The sequence below is a fragment of the Cavia porcellus genome, unplaced genomic scaffold (assembly GCF_034190915.1).
Source record: "Cavia porcellus strain 051 isolate PalLab524CR breed Dunkin Hartley unplaced genomic scaffold, mCavPor4.1 scaffold_6, whole genome shotgun sequence".
Lineage (NCBI taxonomy): Eukaryota > Metazoa > Chordata > Mammalia > Rodentia > Caviidae > Cavia > Cavia porcellus.
Genome location: NW_026947489.1, coordinates 18,888,097 through 18,909,432, shown reverse-complemented (window position 1 = coordinate 18,909,432; position 21,336 = coordinate 18,888,097). Strand labels below are relative to the sequence as shown.

General features: G+C 36.3%; 1 protein-coding gene across 2 annotated transcripts in view; it reads right to left on the bottom strand.

Moving 5' to 3' along the window:
- The window catches only part of Agbl1 (AGBL carboxypeptidase 1), a 775,775-nt gene that overhangs the window by 328,989 nt on the left and 425,450 nt on the right, over positions 1-21,336 (bottom strand). For both annotated transcript variants that reach the window (XM_063250014.1, XM_063250013.1), the window contains exons 20-21: positions 14,913-15,044; positions 5,894-6,070 (exon numbers count right to left, since the gene is read on the bottom strand). In XM_063250014.1, the coding sequence (XP_063106084.1) occupies positions 5,894-6,070; positions 14,913-15,044 (309 nt within the window). The remainder of the gene's footprint in view (positions 1-5,893; positions 6,071-14,912; positions 15,045-21,336) is intronic.

Below are 21,336 nucleotides of genomic sequence, written 5' to 3'. Positions count from 1 at the left end.
TCACACACTACTGGTCAGAAAGCAAAGATTCCAATGTCAAATCTGCTTGGCTTCCAAAGCCTGACTCTAAAGCTTGCTAGCTTAGTTAATGTAAGCAAGTGATTTGACCTCTTAAACTATGTTAGCTCTTTTGATAAATGGGCTTCCAAGGGTAATAAAACTGACTGTAATGTTCTGTTATGCAGCATCAGATACGGAGCAATGTAAGGATTATTGCATATGGAATACTATGTATGCATTTGCTAATCCTTCCTCCTACTTAAATATTGGATATTATAGAAAAGACATTAATCAGCCACCACCATACATGTCATGACTGTCGACCACATTTTCTAAGAAGCTCCAAGAAGACTCATTTTCCTGATCATAAGATAGAAAGAATATAAGAACATGTGGAGTTTCATGGTACAGCACTATAAAGACAGGAATGCAATTTCTCCCCTTATTTCTTAGATCTAGATGTTTGGAAATTGTGTTTTGTCCCATATGTACATTGAATAGCGCCTCTTCCAAATTCATCTCTTTCACAGAACTGCAGAAATGTGATCCACTCAGAAATAGGGTTGCCCTATTTATTTCACTTAAGAGACTATCCTCAAGTACAAGAAACCGAAAGTGTAAATAAAGACCAAACTGTGTAACAGATATTGTGAAATAGAAAGAAAATGTGAAATTGAAGGAAAATGGAAGAGGAACTAAGAAGCGGAAAAGCAAAGAAAGGAAAAGAAAACAGTGATGAGAAAAGAAAGAAAAATGGAAACACAAACTCTTATAAATAAAGAGGAATTGAGAAGAGGACAGGGGAATGGGGAAAAAAGAGTTGAGTTATATTATGTACACATACAAATTCCTTATCATGAATTATCATTATCTATACTTAAAATGTAGAATAAACTTAATTAATAAAAAATGCTGTGGTACACATAATTAGGTGAGGTCATACTACAGTAAGGTAGAGCCTTGCAGCAGCATGACTTGTGTCCTGAGAAGAAGGGAAGAAGACATGGATAAGGAGAAAGAGGCACATAGTGGTGAAGTCTGCATGAGAACAAAGGCAGAGGCTACAGCTGTGCAACCACATCCCCACAGAGATCAAGAACCCTTGGTAACATCGGCAGTTAAGAAAAGCATGGAACAGCGTTTCCCTGGAGCCTTTAGAGAGAGCCCAGCCCTGCTCATACCTGGATTTCAGCCTTCCAGCCTCCATAACTGTGAGAAAATAAGTTTATGTTGTTTTAAGCCACCCAGATTGTGTTCATTTGTGGTCAGTATGCCAGAAACCCTTCCCCAAGCGGTGCACTCTAGTCATGTAGGGGTCTCATGCCATCAAAAATGAACGCAAGCAGAGTTTAAATGAACAAACATTTGGACACTTGCATGTTGAGTTCAGATGACTTAATTTTTTGCATGAAATTCATCCCTGTCAAACCACCTTCAGCACTTTAAGTACCAAATTCCAACATTCAGGTCCTTTAATCTAAGCCTTTGTGAAATATTGTTACAAGGTGTTTTCCCCAGGAAGCATCCTTTGAGGCTCTGAGATTTGCATGTGGAAGGACTTTTGGGAATTGCTCATGGAACATCTGCGAGTGGCAGGAAAACAGAATTGAGGAGAAGAGAAGTTGAACAACAGTGTAATTGCAGCTGATCCTGCAGGGAGCTTGAGCCTTGGAAAGATCCTTTAGAGTTGTCCCAATTGAAGCAAAGAGGCAAGACCTTTGCATCCCACCCAGATCAGCCACTGGATGCAAGCTGTCCTGCAGGAGGACCTCATCATTGGGCAGGCCACATCTGTCAACTACAGACAATGCCTGATTGTGGACACAGCTGTGAGCATCCAGGGACAATGCGTGTCTGGATCCTAAAGGTGGATCTAGAGGGTGAATGGCAGTATCTACCACATGTACAGATGAAGTTTTTCTGCCTAGTCATTATCTGTTATTAGAATGCAGCCATGAGAGATTCCACATCTGGGTTAGAAAAACGGAAAGCACCATACTCTGGGAAACAATATATTAAATTTTCTCAAAATATATACACAATCACAGGTCTGATAGGTTATTGAGAACCACAAATTCACAATGGCTCATTTTGCATACTTTCCTAAGGGATAAATGGAGGCTTGAGAATATCATTATCATCCATTTGAGACTGCCTATTAACTCTTTAGAGATGGGTCATCCTCTCCCACCCACTAATGCTAAAACTAAAACCAGTAAATTAAGAAAATCACTCCAGGGAAAGCTCCTTCTTAGCATAAGATCATCTCCACCCTCATGAGTCACAGACCTCTCAGTCTTCTGCCAATTTTGAATCTTTTGCTAGCCCCACCTATAACTGTACACACCCAATAAATAGTGGCTGTCTTGGAAAGTCACTCTCTTGGTCCATCTGGAGACATCAAATTCCCAGTCACTCATCAAGCATTACTAAATTTGTCTCTGTTTCTTATTTTACCTTCTTGTCGTATTTTTGATACAGGTAATCAGGGATCTTGACCAGGTCCTCAGTAAGAGGTCTCAGCATTGCATTCCACATCTTCCCTCTCTAACTCATGCATTGTCTACACAGTCCAACCACAATTAAAATCTCTTCTTTGGAGTGGCTCCTAGTTACACTTGGACCACAGCGATCCTTTCTTCTCTTCGAGTCACCCACAGCCATAAGAGGATGATCATTTTACTGTCTGGAAAGTCATTCATTTGTTCACTTACTGATTCATTTATCATCCAGAACACGTTTCTAATACCACTCAATGCTACACTAAGCATCAAGTGTTTAAAAAGTAAAGAGATTGTAAAGGGCTTTAACGTCATAATAATGGATTTTAGCTAGACATAATAAAGACATTTGGGTGGATTATGGGAAATAAAACTTGAGCAGATTTAGGTTACGTAAAGGACCCTCTATGGACGTTGAGGAAGATAGATCACCTGTGGGACCACAACAGAAAAATGTCATTTGCAGGTAGAGCATTTAAACAGCGGTTGAGTCACTCTTCAAACCTCATAGGAGTCACCCATCTTCCACCCTTCCTCTAAGTCCACTTTGCTATCCCACAAGTTAGTTGCATTGCCAAGAAGCGAGTCAACAGACTGCTTGGGTGGGAGTACTAGCATTACCCTCCTAAGCCACTAGCAGCCCACGGGGCCCAATTCTATGCCTTTGTATGTGCAAACACACCCTGTATATGGCCCCAGGTCACAAATACTCAGTGTGAAACACACAGCTGTCCACATAGACTGGAGCCTCTAAAAAATGAGCCTCTAGAGGACGCATCATTCCATTTTGGTTTTCCCCTGAACAGCTTCAATAACTTTAAGCCAGTCACTAATAGGTAAAGTAAATCTTTCAGTGGGTGGGACTTCCACATTAAATACAAATTACAGATCTAAGTGTATGCCTAACAGCACAGACTGTATCTCAAAGAAATAAAAAGCAGGAGAATTTTTTTTAAATTAGCCAGTTATGGACTGAAAAATAGAAGAGAAAATATCATATTAATAATAATTATTTGAAGGTAATAGCTTATGTTCTTTAATGTAGTTCCAACATAAATGTCACTGCAAGAAATGATACTTCATTTCACTACTAACAAATCAGGTACTTAGGGTGCTGGGGGAGAAACGATTGGAACTGCTTTAAAGTCATGTTAACCAGAGAAACTGCAAAAATATTTATATTCTTATGAAGGAAGGAAGGAATGCCCCTCGTGGGTGTATTTAAGAATCCTCCATCTTTTGGATAAATGTTAATGCTAAACAAAAACTAGAAAGATGACCTTAGAATAATAACCTCAAGACCCAAATGGGACATAGCTTCCCAATGTACAAAAATCATTTGCAATATGTACAGGATGGAAATTTCTATACTGCTTTAAAGCTCATAGACTTTATTATATACCTCAAACAAAAATCACCAAAACACCCAACTCTGGGCTGGCTTCTTTCCCTTGTAGGTTGGGCACTCTCACATGTAAAATTACTCACCACTCTTTTTTCACTGCTCATCTACTCAACAGTTTGTAAGGACAGGAAAACAAAGAGAAAGGAAAAACCAATCCATTTTTAGAGAGGTGTTTCATATGCAGAATGGAATTTTTTAGAACAAAACCTGGTCTGGCACTGTTAGGATTTTCTCTAGCCAGATCTCTCCCCATTCGTTCTTCTAGAGACCTCATACAAAAACCATGTGTAAAATTTCATGAGATAAATGCAGCCTAGATATCTGAAAGCCATCTCATTGGGGGGATCTCTTTCATTCTTAGTCATTTCTAATAGGCATTATGTGTGTCATATGGAAAATGGAGAGCTGATGAGGGCCTGACCTATGAGCCATTTAGTGTTCAAAACAACTAACAGGATTTACATGAATGGCAATGACACTTACATGACTAGAAACTGTTAGTCTGAATTGGTGCTTGGAGAAACAAAATGAGTGTAAGTCACCAATCTGATAAATCCCATGGAAGGTTGTATAAAATGTCATTTAAATAAAGGACTAGCCCTTTCCATATAGAAGCATGTAAGTAGAGAGACACAATCTATAACCTTAAAATCTTAAAATTATAATATTCCAGGCTTAGTTTCTTCCCACCTATTAGATTTTGAATGTCAATAATGAACAGGCTCCTGATAGAATAACCTCCAAGTACTTTCAAGTAAATATTTGCAAAAATTTGCGGTACAGAGGAAATGAACCCGTATAGGCCCCTGCATGTCAAATTCATTGGTTCAAAGAGGGGAAGATACTTCCAGCATTACTGTAAGAGGAAAAATGAAGTCTTTTAATATTTATCCAATGATTTCAACTTTTTTGTGTGTCTACATTACTACGAATATATAAGATTAATTCAGTCTAATAACATTCATCCAGGAACAAAATAATTCTCAGAAACAAATCTTTGGGTGCTTTTGACAGAGTTAAGGGGTTACACTGAGCAGTTTAGTGGCCTACTGTCAAAAATCTCTGACTAGGTGGGAAGTTAGATAATGTTCTCTGCCTGTCACTCCCACACTCCCTTTGATAGCTAACAGACTCCTACAAGCTCAGGACTGCAGAAATGCCAAATGCTTCCTGGCTGCTCTGTGAGAATATCAAAGCCAAAACAAGGAGCTTGAATGCTGGTGAGGTGCAGGTATTCATAGAGTTGAATGGAAACTACCAGTGAGTACACTGTCAGCTTGCCTAAGAAATTTAAAGAGTCTATTACCCTGGCACTGTCACGGTGTCCCTTATTTATGTTTCTCTATGGGGGAGCATGAAGAGCAGCCAGAACAGCTTGCTCCAGCAGCTATCCAGCTGCTCATGCAGTTAATATAGCTGTAGAAAGAACATGATTTATACGAGAGCATTTTCCTTGACACCAGTATATGAGTTCCAGACCCACTCATTCTGGGAGACCACACCATATATACATTCCTGGTGACAATAGGGTAACACAAAGAGCTGTTGATTTAGATTGACATATAAAACCAATATAGCACATAAATGTATTGACCATATCTATAAATGATCTATGCCCTTTATGTTGCATATGGGACTAATCCACATGTTACAAAAGACAATAGTTTTCCATGTATAATGCAGAGCCAGACAAGAAGAACTTTGCAAAAGCAGGTGATACAGGTCAGAAGGAGGCTCCTTGGTTCTTACTAGTTAGGCCCATCTGATGGAAGAACTAAATTGGAAAGCATTCACACACTGCTTCTAGGGTACACAGAGAAGGTGCCATCAAGGAATCAGCTCTTCAAGGCAAAGGGGCAAGACTTCCTCTACGTGGAGCCTTCTTATCTTTCAAAGTGAGAACACAGGGATAAACTGTTATTGCTCTCCATGTCTGTGTATGTCTGCTGGGCAGGAAGCATTGGGGGTGGCACGCAGCCTCACATACCTTATAGGGGCCCTGGTTGCAACCACAGTAGCTGCTCTCCATGGTGTAGCTTCTAGACACGCCCATCTCTCTCCACACCACCACCCGGGCAGTGGAGGCTCGAGATTTCTCCACAAGAAAGCTGCAGCTGCTCATTGTGAATGCAGGTGCCAGCTTATCAAGAATTTTGGGAAGAGTCTATGATAAAAAGAAAAATTAAACTATGATGAGCTGCAGATGATTAGGAATTTTCATCATAAAAATAGGTTCTTGGCATTTACTAAGCATCTCTATATATCAAATATTTAATATATGTGACAGGGAATAATTTATTAATCATAAGAAATAAATACATTTTTATCATTTTGAATATAAAGAAATAGAGGCTTAGAAAAGTTAGGAATAAATAGTTTGAGTATCATCACTGCAAAGTGGCTAGTGTAAGATTCAAATGCCAACTTGGACAACTCAAAAGGCCGTCATCTTTGACTCCACTTTTCCATATCACTATGGCCCTCTGCTGCATACATACATTTGGATCCATGTATTGCTGAGTTGCGCATATGCAAAATCTCAAAGACACAGAAGCCTTAAATTTATAGTGACTCCATCGAGCTCCACTGCTTCCTAGCAGGGTCAGACTAAGAGCTGTTCGTTCAGCTCAGAGGGCCGTAGGGGCCACTGAAGATTCTTGAGCGAGAGCCCACATGAAGTTCTCTTGTTTCCTATGAGCGTATGATTGCCAAAATGAACTTTTCAGTCACATCTTCTAAGCCATAAATCTGAGGCTGGATCAATTATAAAACTCCTAAAACTCCATCCTCTCTGGATTCATATATCCCACCTTTTCTTGGAGTAAAAATGCTTTATTTATGATCACTTAATCTCCATGTAGAAGGTATCTGTAGACTCTTGGCACTGTGATTGACAGAGACAGGGCTTGCAGCCACTGGATCTGGCCCCAGGGGGACCATGACTCAGAGTCGATAGGACATGTGGTCCTTGGATCAGCAGCAATACGGAGCTTAGGCAGACCCAGAACTTCTGTGATATTAACAAGAGGTCTCTAGCTTCAATAGTGACAGCGTATGTTCAACATAGCACATAACAGAAAATTATGTACATTAGAAGATTATAAACTGTGAAACTTCAGGCTTTTGAAAAATTTATAAGAAAAAGGGAGAGGGGGCTGGGGATTTAGCTCAATGGCATAAGCGCCTGCCTTGCAAGCAGGCAGTCGTGAGTTCCATCCCTGGTACCGATAAAAGTGAAAAAGACCAAAAAAAAAAAAAAAAAAGAAAAAGGGAGAGAAGCATATTGAGCGGATAAGAATATGAACTGAATTATTTTTAAAACAATAAAGTTTTGTTAATTTCTACAATGCAAAGCAAATGTCTTAATCTCTCTGGTACTTATCTTCATGTTAATATAATTTAACATTATATAATCATTATCATATAGCACATTATTTAGAAGCATATACTAACATAATTGTTAATACAATTTGCTGTGATCTCTAGATTCCAAATAGCACCCAGACGTATAGATCATTTTAAAAACTTAAAATGCTACTGTCATTCTCATTTCATCTTTTAAAACTATCTACAAATTGATTTCATTATAGCCAATATTGTCATTCCTTGTAATCCTTCACCCTGTTTTACCTTCAAAGCATTCCAACATAATCACAAATTATTATGTATTTATCAGTTGTTTAGTATCTTCACTTCAGCCTGGACATTTCAGAAACCCATATCTGTGTCTCATTGATAAGAAAATCTCTGCCCATTGAGAACAGGTTGTTTACAGAGAGTACTCTATAATTATTCAATGAAATAAATAGAATCTGCTAGTCCCAATCCTTAGGGAACTATTTACATAAACATAAATATATCATTTATTGATCTTATAGAAGTGATTGAGAATACCAGGAAATGGTTTTAATCGCTATTTTACCTATTATAAAAAGTTTACTCATATCATTTAGATGAACTCTCCTTTTCTATCTGCTAATATCCTGTATTTCTATCTTTTGTGGTTTCTATATTTTAAACAAAGATTTCATTTTCTAAGGACTGCTCTGGATTCAGAGCAAACCTGAGAGGAAGGTACAGGGATATCTCATATGCTCCATGATCCTGTGTGGGGACTTTCCCAGAATCCATGCCTGACAGTAACACGTTCCCTTGTGATAATATAGGAACCTGCATAACACATCACTGTCACTCAAAGCCCCGAGTCCAATTACGGTGTGTACATTCTCTGGGCTTGGGCAAAAGGATAGTGCCATCAATATATTACAGCATCACGCAGAATAGTTTTGCTGCCTGAAAATCCCTGTACTCCACATCCAGTCCCCTACCTGCCCCATTCCTTCCTTTCCCTCAAACCCATGGAAATCATTGATCTTCCATGAATTTGTCTTTTCCGGAATGTCATATAGTTGAAATCACACTACTTTTTAGATTGTCACATAGTTGAGATCATACTACTTTTCAGATTGCCTCCTGTCACTTACATCTTTTAGGTTACTTCAGTCTTTTCATTTCTTGATACCATATTTATTTTTTAGCGCTAAATAGTATCGATGGTCTTGATGTGTCCCAAATTACTTACCCATTCACATACTGAAGGTCATCTAAGATTTAGCATTTGTGAATGAAATTGTTATTAATATCTCTGCAGGTTCGTGTGGACAAAAGTTTTCAAACCCTTAGGTAAAAACCAAGGAGTATAACCATTCCTTGATAAGAATAAGTCTAGCTATCCAAGAAAACACCAAACTGTCTTCCAAAGTGGTTGAACCATCTTGCATTCCCTTCATCAATGGGTAAGTTTCTGCTGTTCCATATGCTGGTCTGAATTTACTATTGTCAGTGTTTCAAATTTTAATGGATACATAGTGATACCACATTGTTTTAATCTGTGCTTCTTTTTGGTAAATGATGTGGGCATCTTTTCGTATGTTTGTCTGTCATCTGTCTATCATCTTTAGTAAAGTGTCTTTTAGGATTTTTAGACCATTTTTAAATCAGGTTGCTCATTTTCTATTTGTTGAGTTTTTAAAGTTCACTACATAAACTCTGAGTTCTAGGTAACAATCCTTTAGTATGTCTCTTGCAAATATTTTTTTCTGTGTGTGACTAGTCTTTGAATTTTCCTGACAATATGTTTTGCAAAGAAAAAATGATTTTAATAAATTTCAACTAATCAATTATTTCTTTTATAAATTATGACTGCAATACCATATCTAAAAAGTCATTGACAAGCCAAGCCAAAATCACCTAGATTGTCTCTTATGTTTCTTCTAGGAATTTTATAGTTTTTTGATTGAACATTTAGATCTGAGATCTACTATGAGTTAATCATTATGAAAGTGTGAGATCTGTATCTAGTTTTATTATTTTGTTGTTGTTTCATGTGGATGTTTTACCCCATATCATTTGTTAAAGAGACCAAATTTGCTTAGCATTATTGCTTTTTATACTTTCTCAAAGATCAGTGGAATATACTTAGTAGGTGTGATCCAAAAGTATGGTGAAGGATTATTTTTTTCAGAATATCATAGTAAAAGATACATTGCCTCTTAATACCTCTCAAAATGGTTTCTCTCAGTTCAGAGACAATTATTATCTCATTTTTGCCATTTTCTGAAGGAATTCTTATAGCCATCCAGTGCACTGTGGTGGCTGCCTTGATGTCCCGAGTCCATTCAAAGCATTCTACTTGAATGATCATTTTGATGTGAGGAAGAGCCAGAGGAGCACAGCAGCAGAAGACATTGTGAATAAGTAAGTGGTAAGGACACACTGTAATGTATTTGCTTGACAGAAATTCCCATAACTGGTTTAGTATGATAAGATAAAAATATAGTGAATTTTCATATAAAAGAATTTACTACAGTAAATGACACATTGTTATTAATCTCTCAAAAACTTAAATGTCCCCTACTCCATTCTTGAACACATGTATCTCATTGTTCTTGGCAATGTGTCCTTTATTGTAAAACATTTTCATTTTAAAAATCATAATGTGTTTCAATCATCCCTTATTCCAGGGTCCTTTCTTGGTTCCCTTTTATGTTCCACTGGCTTATTCATTTGTTCTTAACACCAGTGCGCACCGCACTGCACATTTCAGTAAGTCTTGAAGTCAGACCCAGTCAGTCCTTCAAATTTCTATTTTCTCCTTTATGTTGTATTCACTATTGTGGGTCTTCTGTCTCTGTATAATCTGTTTATTGATACCCATAAGATAACTTGATGTGGTTTTTAATGGGATTCATTAAAAGTAAAATTCAAGTATTCAAGCATAGAATCTATAGATCAAGCTGTGAAGAATTGACATTTTGACAGTTCTGTAAGAGTGAATACCTCTAGCTTTTCTTTGATTTTGTTGATCAAAGTTTCATAATTTTTCTCAATTAGGTCTTACAAATACTTTGATTCATAATGAAATATTGTAATTTAGGGTATACTAAAGTAAATAGTATTGCATTTTTAATTTCAAATTCTATTATTTCATTGTTGGTGTGTAGGAAGGCGATTTAATTATACATTAATTTATATTTTATCCTTGAATTATATATTAACTTTATATTATCCTACTGTGCTGCAACCTTTTCATTATTGTTAATTCAGCATTCCATGAAACAAAACAAAGCCAATTTTATTTTTCTCTTTATAATCAGTATGTTTTTATTTTTTTCCTTGTCTTACTTTGCTGCAGTTTCTAGCATGATTTTGAAAAAATGATGGAGAGATATCTTTTTCTTTGTTCTTAATGAGAAAGCTTTTGGCCTCTGACCATTAAGTATGATGTAGGATTTTATAGATATTATTTATCAAGTTGAGAGAAATCTATTCCCCCTTTTCGAGAGTTTGCGCTAAAGATAGGTATTGAAATTTGTCAAATGCTTTTGATATGATCATGCAATTTTTCTTGTTTAGCTTGTTGATATAATAGATTATATTAATCAATTTTCAAATGCTAATAACATCCATGAATATATATATCAGGATATATAATTAGGTCATAATATATAATTCTTTATTATACAATGTTGGAACTAACTGGCTATTTCCTTGAAAGTTTTTGCATCTATTTTCATGAGAGATATTAATTGTTGTTTTCTTTTCTTCTAATGTCTTTTTGTCTTCTTACATCTGGTCTTCACATTGGGCTAGTGCTGGCCTCATAAAATGAGTTAGAAAGTATTCCTTCAATTTCAATACGCCAAGACTGTAAAGAAGTGGTATAATTTCTTCCTTAAATGTTTTTAAAATTCAACACAGTTCATTTGACCCTAGGATTTTCTGTTTATCAAAAGTATTAATTAGTAATTTATTGATCTAACTCCTTTAGTAAATAAAGGCCTATTCCAATGACCTATTTCTTCTTGTATGAGCTTTAGTAGTTTATGTCTTTAAGAAATTGGTCCGCTTCATCTAGTTAATCAAATTTGTGGCTATGAAGTTATTCATAGTATCCCTTTATTATCCAGTGAGTGCCTATGAAATCTGTAGTGATGTACCACTTTTCATTTCTCAAACTACTAATTTCTATCTTCTCCCCCTCTCTATTTTACCCCAACTAATCTTAATATATTTTCAATATTCTTCCTGATTTTTGTAAAAACTAACTTTTGGTCACACTAAATTTGTCTTTTGATTTCCTGTTTTCCATTTCATTGATTTATACTCCAATATCTTTGACAAATAAAAATTGCACATATTTAATACACACAATATGATGCTTAGATTTGGCTTAATTTTTAAGAATTCCTTTTTTCTGCTTACTTGAATTTTACTTAGTTCTTCCTTTTCTAATTTCTTAAGGTACAAACACAGATAACTAGTTTTAAGCATTATATCCTAACATAAGCATTCAATTCTCTAAATTTCCTCAATTTTGATAAACTACATTTTCATTCAGACAATATTTTTTAATTTAGAGATTTATTTCATTCAAACAATATTTTTTAATTTAGAGATTTCTCCCTGACTTGTGTGTTATTTAGAAGTGTGTTGTTTAATCTCTGTGTATTTTGGAATTTTTAGTTATTCTGTTAATATCTAGCTTAATTCTACTGTTTTGGAGAACATGGTTTCTTTTAAGTTTAGGGCCCATAATATGATCTAATACAGTGAATGTTTCATGTGAGCTGGAGAAGACTGTATTCTGTTGTTGGATGATATCATACATAAAATAATGGCCAGATATAGTTGATGGTATTTGTTGAACTTAGATATATCCTGATTTTCTTCCTGCTGAATTTGTCCTTTTCTGACAAGGAGGCTTTGACGTTTCCAGTGATAATAGTGGATTCACTTATTTCTCTTTGCAGGTCTTTTATTTATTTTTTTTTTTTTGCCTCATGTATTTTGATGCTGTTAAGCATACTCCAGCTAAGGATTGTTATGTCTTCTTAGAGGACTGACCTTGTTGTCATTACTCTCCTTCTCTATCTTTGATAATTTGCCTGCTGCTCTCTGCATTAATATAACTGTCCTGACTTTGTTTTGATCAGTGCTAGCATCACATGTCTTTTTCCATCTAGTTGATTTTAATGTGTATGACTTTGTATTTCAGACAAGTTTCTTCCACACATCGTATAGTTGAGTCTTACTTTTTTATTCACTTTGACAATTCATTTTCAACTTAATGTATGTAGATCATTGAGGTTCAAAGTGATTATTGATATTGTTGGATTCATATCTATCATATGTGTTGCTACTTTCAATATGCTGTCCTTGTTTTTTGTTCCAACTTCTATCTTGCCCTCTTTTCCTGATATTTGTAGGTTACATTGAAAATTTTATGATGCTATTGTCTTTTTGAGAAACTCTATTTTCATATTGTTTGTAATTGTCCTAAGTTTTCATTATATACGTGCAGCTAATTTCAAATGCTAGTGTATTCAGTCACAGAGGGTGTATCTTACAATTAATAAAATAAACAGAATTCCTCCTTCTTGATTTTTATATCCCTAATGTCATTCACTCCACCAACACATAATCATCTGCGTATATATGTGGATAATAAAATACAGTGTTGATATTATTACACAAGTAATGTGTCTATAGCATGATCTTCACTTACATAAACACCTTCCCTGGGACTCAGTTTCTTCATTAATAAACTAAGCGAGTCCTCTCTATTCTGCAAAAATTCATTTGCACCATGATAAAATGTTTTAGGGAAATCACTGTAATCGCAGTCATGATATACAGGTCACTGTGCCTAGATTTTGAATAACAGCAATAAAAAGGAGATACACATATGCAGGACACCAAAGCAATGTTGAGTTGAAAGTGAGAGACGAAGCTTAAATCTAATCTTCTTTGCTTCTTCCACACATCTCATATAACCCACAAACTATCCCTGAAGAGCCCTAGAGCATCAATGAACTCTGTTTAATAAAATACACATAAAATTTGACTGCTTCGTTTCATAAAGGAAAAAAAAATGGGGTTTAATCAAATGGTCTACCTCAAATAATGGATCAAATAGGGCAATATCAGTGTCCAGACTGATTAAACTTTTAACATTTCTATTAACTACTCCTGTGCTTATTTTCACAGCTAGAGTGTATAATGTGTACACTTCTGTCATGATATCCCTTTCATTTACCTGATGCTAAATTGGGCTTCAAAATATTTGTTGAATTTATTAGTGAAATAGCATAAGTAATATACTAAAATAGAAATACATGGGATAAGAATGCATTTTATAATTGACTGTGATGGTTAGGCTCTGCCCTACTCCATGCAGGCTTTGTAAGGAGATTTCTTAAGGTTTTGTTTCTTCTAAGCTCCATGAGGCTATAGAACTATCCATGAATATTGCTACTTTCTGTTAAGAAAGAGCAGTAAAGGACACATATTTAAGATTAAATAATCTTAAAGGAGCAGTAGAGACATCATAATTAAGACAAGTAGGATTTTTAAAATTCAAGTTATACATAAATAATTTAATAGAGGTCAGCATGAACTTCCCAGATCAATATTTGGGTTTATTTAACCAGTTTCCTAAGAAAAGGCAATTAAGTTTTCTGAAATATATTATTATTACTCTGACTAAGCCTTAGAGCAAATAGGTCATTGAGGATAAGCTGTTAATTCTATTTTAATAGTCTCTGGGTAGCTGTACCAATCACACAGCAGGCTATTTCCAACGACATGGGTGAAGGAGATTGGAGAGAGACGCAGGAAACAGGAGCAGTACTTACAGGGTGAAGAGTAGTTTGATGGATTTTTACTTCTTTTAGTACTACAGTATTACTAACCTTGGAAATAGTTATTTTGTATCCAGTAAAATGATAAGCTCAAAATGATAGATTTAGAAGAGGGAGGTGGCATCTGAATTTGTCCCATTTCTATATAAATTTGTAGCAAAGACCAGTTTTCATATTGTGTTTAGACAAACTATTCTACCTCTTCTTTATGTTCAGTAAGCAAGAACTTGCTTTGTCTGTTCTGACAACAAAAACATCCTCCCTTTTTCACTCTTCCTTAACTTCCTACCTGTTTCCAGAAGCAATAGGGGAGCTCGAATGACTGGAATCCATCGAAAAATAGAATTAGGCTCAGAGGATTACTGTTCTGCTTTTATGGAACACTCACATAGAAGGATACGGGTAGTCTAAGGCCTTAAATCTGTTTATTTCCTCATACTTACCTAAAGTTCTTTTGCATTCAGTATTACTATGCTCCTTCCAGTATTTTAAATTTCTTAATGAGAAATTGGTAGCTAAGAGATGTAATGCTAGTGACTCATAATGACTCGTACTAATTGTAAAGCTTCACACTAATCCTGCCTGTCTCCAGTTTTCATGCCCTTTTATTCATACAGAAAGTAAAGGTGAAACAACTGGGAAATAAGCCAATATGGGAAAAGGTTATACAAGTATTTATCCTGCTTGTATTACTATCATACAGTTAAAATCATTAACATGCTTATTTAGAAAGGAATGGCTGGCGATCTCAAAGTTCGGATTATGGTCACAAAATGCTTCATGTCGTTCACCCTCATGACTTGCCCTGTAACTGATGTCCTCCAAGACAGCAGATGTACCCACGGCACAGTTTGCTTGCCACAAGGTTTCCTTGATGCTGCAGCCATAAATGAACACGTTCTTCTTTTGGGAGTGACCATGAAAATCACAGAAGACCTAGAGCAGCAAAGAAAGGAGAAAATAAATCCAGATCAAGTTTTCTGTTTTTGTTAAACGTTTGAAATCTAAATTTTCTAAGATGGATTCTGTTTTACTCAGAAGAACTGGCTACATGAGGATGGGAGGTGACTTTGGTAAGAGTTGTAATGGAACAGTCATCAGGGAAGACTAGAGTTAGGGATCATAAACGGACTAAAGAATCTGAGACATGAATATCCTTTTTTTTTTTTTTGAGAAATTTACTATGACTGAGAAGAGACAGGGTCAAAACTGAAAGAGAAAATAGGAACAAGGACATTTTAAAATATATATGAGGGCTCTGAATAATTTAAAAAGTCAACAGGAAAACGCATTTTAAAGCAATAGATTAAATATGTAAAAGAGAAATAAATAAATCACTATATGTCCCCCCTAGATTTTGGTGTGGTAAAGAATGACCACTAAAATTCAATGGATTGTCATTCAAAGGCTTATTTTTTATTCATGTTATAGATCAGCTGCGACAATGCGGGATATGACTTCATTCTACAGTCCAACTATACAAAGAACATGGAACATGCCATTTTTCTGGCAAAGAAAAAAAAATGTCAAAGGTAAAAATATGTGGTGAGTGTGAGGCTTCTTCAGAAGTAAAGTAAATCTCAGGTCTGTTCATTGCCCATGACCCAAAGAAAGGCAAATGGCCAATCTTATCAGTGGAGAGAGTCTGCTCCTTCTACAGTTTGCTATGTCAATCCCATGATAAAGGACAATGATAGACAATCTTATTACTACAATAAATCTTCTCTAATTTAAAAGGCAACCACAATTTTTGTAGTTTATTAGTATGTGTGTAGCGTGTAATATTTACATTCCTTTTGGGAAGCTGGTACCTGGACATAACACACCTTAATTCCTTTTTTATTCCTTTTCCCTTCCCTCCTGCCTCGTTCCTCCCATCCCTCAATCTCTTTCCTTTTTAACTTTGGACATGTTTACAACACATGAGGTTTACGTTCCTTGTGTGGAGTTGAGCATGTATATAACACTCCCCAGTTCCTTTCTGTCACCCCTTTTCCCTTCCTGTTGCCACTCCTCACTCAGCTCTTGATCCCCTTTACCTCCAAGAAATATCTATCTCCTCACTTCCTGTTATCTATCTTTTATTTTGTTCTTTATTTTTACTCTGAGTTTTTAAGAGAAACAATTTGATATTCAAGCTTGTGTGTCTGATTAATTTCAGTTAATGTTATGGTTTCAAGGTGCATCCATGTCCTACAAATGACCACAAATTCTTAATATCCCCATGAAGCCTATGCTTCATTACTATCAAGAGGGGGAGTTCATTTCTTCATACTTTGAATCTGAACTTAGCTCTGTGACCTTTTCGTCGGTGAGAACAGACATAACGTAAGCTGAGGTTAATAAAGCACTTGCACTTGGATTTGCTGTTGTGATGTCCCTGAGAACCCTGAAACAATTGCCATGGGAACAAGCACAGACCAGCCTGCTGCAGGATGGCCCCACTAACTTGGCTGATGTCAGACACATCTTCCGACACACAGCTGGCCAACCTGACACAACAGAGGAATCACCCAGAATCAGTAGACATAGTACACAGTTTTATGTCACGGTGGCTTATTATCCAACAAAATCTATGTAATAAAATTATGTGCCCCTTTTAGGCTAAATAGATATGCTTTCCCCTGTCCCACATGTAACTCACACCAGCCTCCTCCCCAAGAAAGATATACCAGGATCCTATCCTGTCACATTATCAGGCTTTTTGACAAGTATCTCATTAAAGTTTCTGTATTCTGTGAGCCTTTGCCTGATCCCTGAACAAAACAGGAGAGCCTTCTGTCTTGTGCATAACTGCATTCAAGGCTTTAAAAAAGGAAAAAAAAATTCCCAATAAAACTCATGCTTAGCAGGGATAAACAGGAGGATCAATGAACTTATTTGCTGACTACAATACTGAAGTGGTAACAGATCTGAGATGTTCCTACATCCTCTGGGTAGGGCCAGTTCGTTGATTAGGTCCCAGTTTTGCTCCCTATCAAAAGCTTTTGATGTTATTTTTCTCTATCACTCTTGCTCTTCCTTGAGAGGGGTGTACTTTTCCATTGTCCTTCTAGCCACACATGAAAAATAGGTCTTAGAGATTGAAAATGCAGGCCTATTTTAAGGCCAAACATCTCTACTTGCTGATTCCTTGACGTAGATCCTTGAAAGCCCCATGATTGATTTGATTTCAAAACATCACCCTCTCTTTGAATCACTGCACTGAAAAATACATGAACACATAAACACAGGAATACATAAAACACATGAAAGTAAAAGGAAATCATTTTTTCCTGATCTCAATTTCTCTAAGCTGTAATTGACAGAATAAGCAAAATAGTAGCTACATAGGATATAGTGATAGCATAATGAAAAATGTACCAACGTAATAGCACAAAACATGGAAGAAATAAATCGGTACTACTGTGGTAAGGCCTTTAAAGTACACATAAACAAATCAGAAAAATCTATGAACAGATGAAATGAATGTAAAATAGCTAGAAAAAAATGATAGATTTCAACTGAAACTCATTAAATATGAATAGTCAAAATGCAAGATAAATATACAAGATCCCATATATACTGCCCATAAGAAATTCAAAAACATAGAATTAAAGTAAAAGTTTGTGAAAATATTTGTGACTCAAACACTAAACAAAAGAAAGGTGGCATAGTTCTCTTATCAGATAAAGTCAACATCAGAACAAAAGTATGATCTGGGACATAGAAAGATGTGAAGGTTAATGGCATAGGCTCGTCTTTGGTGGCTGTGTTAGTTGGTTTTACTATTCCTTTTTCTTGACACCCACATCTTAAAGGAGAGGTTTTTTGGCTTATGTTTTAGAGTTTTCAGTCCGTGGTAGGGTGGCACCAAGAGGGAAATAGCGTTGTAGGAGAGCCAGAGTTTGAAGACTGCTCCCCCATAGCAACCAGGAGATGCAGAACAGAAGAGCCAGGGAAAATAAAACTCTCTTCCATACTATAATTCTCTGTTAGTTCATCAAAAAGAATAGTTCGTGCTGTCATTGCTTGATTGTTCGTTTTTTATGCTTTGATTTTGGAACTTGAGCACTTACTTCTAAGACAACAATGTGCAGTATATTAATGACTATTGATTTTGTACTGTTGTTTTTTGAAATTCTGTATTATTTGTACCATTTTCTGTTTTCCTTTTTTAAAATAAAAAATAAGAAAAATACTCTCTTCTAGGCCACAGCCACAGTGACCCACCTCTTCATAGCAGGCCCCATTTCCAAGCACAAGAGATTTCAAGGCAACATTTTAAAAACGAAAACACAGCAGAAGTGAAGTACTAACCCTTGGCCTCTGCTACTCCATAATCTCTATGAAAATAAAAAGCTGCAACTCAGTGGTGGTACAAACTGTTTCTCACTAAGGTATTTCTCATTGCCTTACTGGAGAGTGGGTCTTTAGAGCTCTCTCTTGGATAGTACACATTCCCATCTTTCTGAGATTTTCCATACTCCCCTCATCTTATGACAAGGAACCTGTCACATCTCAACCTGACTACATATAAGCCACTGTTAACAACAGAGGTTCAGGAAAACAATCAATTAAGTTATTAGATAACCTCCAGGTGTTCAAACTGAAGAATTAACTTTAGTTTGCATATTCTTATCAACAAAATCAGTTAAGATCCAGCGGTATGTTTTGTCCTTATTAGTAAAACACCCTTGGTATATATTCCTAAATATGTTGTCCAGGTTTCTGATTATATGCATTGTCAAAAGGCTCTTATTGCTTTAATGTACAAGATATTTCCTCTAGGGCACAATCTGTACTTCTTGTATTATGTTGTTATTTGATCCCAGTTATCCAAGGAAGGGAGCAACATGGGCATTTATGGAAGATCTTAAAATAAGCATATTTTCTATGTTTTTCTCTCAAGGCTTGTGTTTCAGGTGAGGTTCTCTCATGATTTTCCAACTGAGGAAACTTAGTTTCTCTTCTCCCATTTCTTCAGATTAATAAATGGATTCATAAGCTTAAGGGATGTTCTAATAGAAACCCTAGAGAAATTTATCTTAAATATTCGTGGGCATCAGAAGCTGAGATTCAAGTAAATCTGAGTCAGGCTCAAGAATTTGCATCTCCAACAGGTTCCCAGGACTATTCTGTGAAAGCCTCCCGTCTAGAGGACCTAATAAAGTAGCTGTTTGAAGTTTAATCCTTTACCATCATGAACTTTCCACCTACCTTAATCTCTTACACCTAGGTTTCTCTAGGTGAATAAACACCCATCATTGCTATGAAAAGTGTGCAAACAAATTAAAGCTGTGTCTTAGCAACAGATTTCTCAATAAAGCAAGAAACGATGTCTACTTGGTGACAGGTGCTGCTTAAATGCAGAATTCAGCCAGAGAAAAAGAGAATTTATTTCCTCTTGATCCTTACAGACTCTGAAAGCTGAGGTAAATGACAAATTACAGACCTAGTCACCTGTGGGAATGAGTGCTGTAAGCCTTAGGACTTTTAGTGGCCTCTGAGGATTCAGAAAGAAGGAGATGAAGACATTGTTCTGCCTGTGGCTCAGATGATGTCCCTAAAAATAAATGCCTGCTAATTATCAGAAACATGTGTTTCTTCAAATTGCAGGGGGCAATTACAAGTCAAATTTTGAAGTTATTTCAGTTGAGGAAGCCTTTTCTTTTCTACTTGATGATTTAATATTGATATTTTCTTCCAATAAAACCCTGTACCAAGTTAGTAGAAAATGTACCCAGTCAGGATGCTCCAGTGTTCACAGGTTAAATAACCTTATCTTGCTTATTCATCAATTGATTCACCAAATATTGCTTGCTACGTGACTGGAAAAATTACAAACTTAATGTGACACAGTACTGTTCTCCATAACAGCAAGAAAAGTTTTATATATATATATATGCATTATATAATATATATAACAAATTATACAATTACAGAAGTGTGTGATAACTTGCATTACATATAATAGCATAGATTTTGTCGCTGTGAAGTAGGTTTTATTATCATACCCATTTTGTACTTAGTAATCTCACGTTTCAGATAAAACAAGTAACTTGCATGAGTTTGCTCTTCCATAAAGTATGGGAGGATATATTTGCACACTAACTTGTCCTAATCTAGTGCCAATATTTCAAAACATTTTTTTTTTCATTTCTGAATTTCCTCATCTAGGAACTGTTTTGCTGGAATGATCCCACCAGCCCAAGGGACACCATAATACATTAAGGGGAGAGGCAAAGTGGAGATAAGCACAGAGTCTCTAGGGTCATGTTGCACACTTCTGGAGGGAAGTGTCCACACTGTGCTCCAAATCATTAGTACCCAGAAAACATGCAATGTTGTAGTCCTTGGATGCATCAGAAGGGTTAAACCTAATATGAATCTCACCAAATAAATGGCAAATGAAGAACAAACTATGTGTCACCATTACTGCAACAATTCAAAATAAAAACACAGATTGTAAGAACAAAGGAGTTTAATACCTATAGAAGTAGGCAGCGAGCAGATTATTAATGCACCTGTATGCCATGCCAGGATGTGCACCATTTTCCTGCTAGTGATGAAGGAATCATCACAGTATTTGAGCAAGGAGGAGCAGAAACATAATCAGATCATTAGATCAGGAACGTTAAGAAAGGATTGGAGAGACTGAGACCAGACAAGAGAGACCACAAAGGCCTAGTTGAAGGCAGAAAATGGAAATCTATAGAGACGGGCAGATTTACAGTCTAGGTGGCTTAGAGAGGAAGAGGTTAAGAAGGATTTTGGAAGCAAGTGAATAAGCAATGATTATTTTTTTCCCAAAGGAAAGCAACAGAGGAGTAAATGCAGATTTGAAGGTTTTGTATCGTGCCATTTCGTTTTGCTGGAAATGGAGTGTTTAATTTTGAACTGTTAACCCTTGGCAAAACTGAGTCGCAGTTTCTTCATTAGCCAAGTATATGGCATAGATTGAATCCCATTTTGAAATCAAGCACTTATGCATCTCTTTTGGAACTTTTCCAGTGAATTCTTGTCTGTGCTCTGTTGCAAAGCTAATTTAATTCATGCAGACGTGAGTTCTATCATTCTCGCTCAGCAAAGAAGCTGGTCAGGGTCACATTGCTATGCTCCTCTGCTATCTTTTCCATCTTTCCTCTAGCTTCCTTGGTCCCATTCTAGCTCCTCTGTAAGTTAATTGGTTCCTTGTTCAAGAGGTTACCCCCTATTTCAATCACGTCTCTCTCCATTCCCCAGTTCC